General features: G+C 22.2%; 1 protein-coding gene across 1 annotated transcript; it reads left to right on the top strand.

Moving 5' to 3' along the window:
• The first annotated feature begins 2,129 nt into the window (after positions 1-2,129).
• On the top strand, positions 2,130-3,278 carry LOC114163472 (F-box protein At5g49610-like). The gene has a single exon (XM_028047782.1). It carries the CDS (start codon positions 2,130-2,132, stop codon positions 3,276-3,278), a length of 1,149 nt encoding a protein of 382 aa, XP_027903583.1.
• The last annotated feature ends 386 nt before the right edge of the window (positions 3,279-3,664 follow it).

Below are 3,664 nucleotides of genomic sequence, written 5' to 3'. Positions count from 1 at the left end.
AGACTAGTAACAATTAATAAGATTATTGAATTATAAAATAGTTTATATATGGATTAAATATAATTTATATACATTGGAACTTTATATTTTGTAGTGTTATAAAAGATACTATATATAAGTATTGCATTTACGATTATGCTATATACTATAATTCTAAAAAAAAATTCGTAAATTTATTTTTAAATGATAACACTAAAAACTCGTTTAAAATTTATTAGATTTATTGCTTAATTCAATTAAAGTATATATTTAATCTCTATAACTATATATAAAAAAATATATTTATCTGGTGTCTCTTTTATTTTTTTCAATTTTATCCTCGTAATTATTACATTTTAAATAATTATACATAATAAACAAACAATTTTATCATCTTAATAAATATTTCTTTGAATTTAAATAATTATAGAATAATTTAAAATATTTATAAATATGTAAATAGCTCATGCGTAATTTTATCCTTCTAATTTCTAAGTTTTAAATAATTATTTATAATAAATAAATAGTTTTATAATTTTAATAACTACCTTTTTTAATTCAAATTTTTACATGATAATTTAAAATATTTATAAAAGAATTATTTACTATTCATTATTTTTGTAACTACTTTTTCAAATTTAAACAATTACTCATAATATTATTTACACATTACTACTTAAATAAATTTCTTTTATGTAGTTATATCTATAAATATATACACTTTATGTTACTCAACTTTACTCTTTTAATTACTACTTTTAAAATATAAATAAATAAATTTTGGATATTTAAAAGATGTGTAACAAGTGTTATAGCTCATACATAATAATCTATAATCTATAACTATGTATAAAAATGATATACCTCGGTTTCTTTTTTTTTTTCAATTTTATCATCATAATTACTACATTTTAAATAATTATTCATAATTAAAAAATAATTTTACTATTTTAGTAACTACCTTTTTTTAATTCAAATAATTACATAATAACTATTTTAATAACTACCTTTTTTAATTAAATAATTATTTACTCTTTCATTATTTTAATAACTACTTTTTAAATTTAAATAATTACTCATAATATTATTTACAGAATAATACTTATAATATTTTTTATTTCGATAACTAAAATTTATTTTATATATATATATATATATATATATATATATATATATATATATATATATATATATATATATATATATATATATATATATACCTTTTTTTTCGACTTTACTTTTTTAATTACTATTTTTAAAATTTAAATGAATTTTAGATATTTAAAAAATGTGAGCTATGATATTATACATAATAATTGTTGTAACTAAATATCATAATACTTTTATATTTAAATAATTGTTTTTATATAAAATTTTCTTTATTACATTTTTAAATTATATTACATATACCTTAATTTTCAAAATTAATAATAAAAAAATCAATTTAAAAATATCATATATTACAGGTTCGATACTATTATATGTAATATGCTCATTAACTCTCAAAAGTTATTTTCCATATTTAAAATTATAATTTTCATAAAATATCATGTTTTCATAAGATATAATTATTGATTTGAAATCAGTTTTAAAATATTTCAAAGAACTTGGATAGTTTTTTCAAAATTTCAAAAATTGATCTAGTGATTATATTTCAGATAAATCAGCTTTTCAATTAAATATATTCTAATGTGAAAGGTTGATGTTAAAAAATATTTGAAAATACCACATACAAATGTAATAAAATTGAATGCACAATTTCGAAAATTTAACTATTACGATATATTTGTTTTTTCATTTCATATGAAAAGAACAAAATTATTTAAATTTATATGTAATTTCATGTTATCTTTTTATTATCATTAAAAAATAAATAATAAAGATAATATTTAACAACTCATTTTTTATCATTATCATATCTTTATATATTTTATAAATATGGAAATGAATATTAAATGAATATTGAAATTTAAATAAATTAGAGATAAGATATTAGAGATATTATAAATAAGGAAAATCATTCATAAAATTTGTTATAAAAATAGGTTGTTCAGTATTATAGAACATTCGCATATTTCTTTTGTCTCTCCACCATTCCTTCTTGCATTTTGCAACTTTTGTTTTCTTGTGTTCACTTTATTCTCTTTACCATGAGTTTGTCTTATGACAACCTTTTAGAGATATTCTCTCGGTTACCGGCAAAAGTCATTTACAAATTCACATCAACATGTGTTTCATTGTCAAAGCTTCCAAAAGAAGCGTATTTTGCACTCAATCAAGCTCAACATGCATTGTTAAGGGATGATACTTGTTTTTTCATCCAACCAGAAATTCCCATTGCTGCAACTCAATGGTGCAATCTTCCAGTTGAATTTCACCCCTTACCTGGAGAAGAATCATCATCAGGGGTGTCTAAAAATGCTCTAGCATATTTTTCTAAGAGCGTCAAGATTTTATGTTCGAGTAATGGCTTGGTTCTTTGTTCTGTGGCGAGCGAGAATGAAGTGAAATTTTTTATTAGTAACCCAGCAACACAATCTTCTTCTCCTATTCCAACTTCTGAGCACCTCCAAAATAGTAACAACTTTTATGATCACAATATTGGTTTTGTGTGTGACTTTGATGGTAACTTTCTGATGTATCATTTTATTGATAATTTGGTTGAGTGGTCTTCGTATTTTGATTGCAAAGTGTATAGTTCCAAGGAAGGAGTGTGGAAAGAAAAAGAAAGATTTTCCACTGGTAGTAGAAATTTGAGATTTGAATCACCTGTGCATTACAGAGGAGCTGTTCATTTCATATCAGATTGTTCTACTTACTTAACAAGAGACAACCCTTATTTTAGACCATATATCATGTCATACCGTTTTGAAGATGGAAAATCAAGAATGTGGAGAGTGCCCAAAGTAGCAAGAAAATGTTCTCATGACAAAAGTTGTGATATGAGAATTTTCAAATGGGGCAAAGCCATCGGATCATATCAATCCATTTGTTTAGTGAGATTGCAAAAGAAAGTATTTACTATATGGGTTTTGAGAGAGTATGAATCAAGTTTGTGGAGACAAAATTTGAAGATAAGAGTGAGGGCAATGAAAGGGTTGGAGAATGATTCTTCTAACATACAAGTCAAAGACTTTGTTGTATTAAATGGAGAATTATTGGTGTTTGCTACACAGAACAAGGTCTACGCATATGGTTTGAGGGATAGAAGAATTCATAAATCTTGGGATCACGAATGTGACTTCAATGTTGTGCGCATCACTTCTTACATGGATACTCTCCGAACATGTGATATTTGAAGTTAAAAGTTTATTTTTATCAATTTCATTTTGTTTTTCATTATTAACTTCACTTTATTAGTCTATATAATTTTTTGTAATTTTAATTCAAATTATATTATTTTAATTTGTAGATAAATACAACTACTTTCTTTATGTCTTGTTTATGATAATTTACAACCTGAATGAATATCATTTAAATTTTATTTTGAACTATTAAACTTTTATAAAGTTGTTTAACGAAAATATTCGAAGTTCATCTCATTCTTTAATAAATATTATCTTTTATTTTAAATATATTGTTTCCCTTTAATGCGAGAATCCAATTCTGTTACTGAATAAATACATTACTTTGAAAATACACTAGTACAAAATAAGCTTTTTATACCTACATTATTATACCTGTT

This window comes from Vigna unguiculata, chromosome 9 (genome assembly GCF_037176805.1).
Source record: "Vigna unguiculata cultivar grain cowpea cultivar isolate G323 ecotype 2 chromosome 9, ASM3717680v1, whole genome shotgun sequence".
Classification (NCBI taxonomy): domain Eukaryota; kingdom Viridiplantae; phylum Streptophyta; class Magnoliopsida; order Fabales; family Fabaceae; genus Vigna; species Vigna unguiculata.
This window is presented reverse-complemented; position numbering and strand designations above follow the sequence as displayed.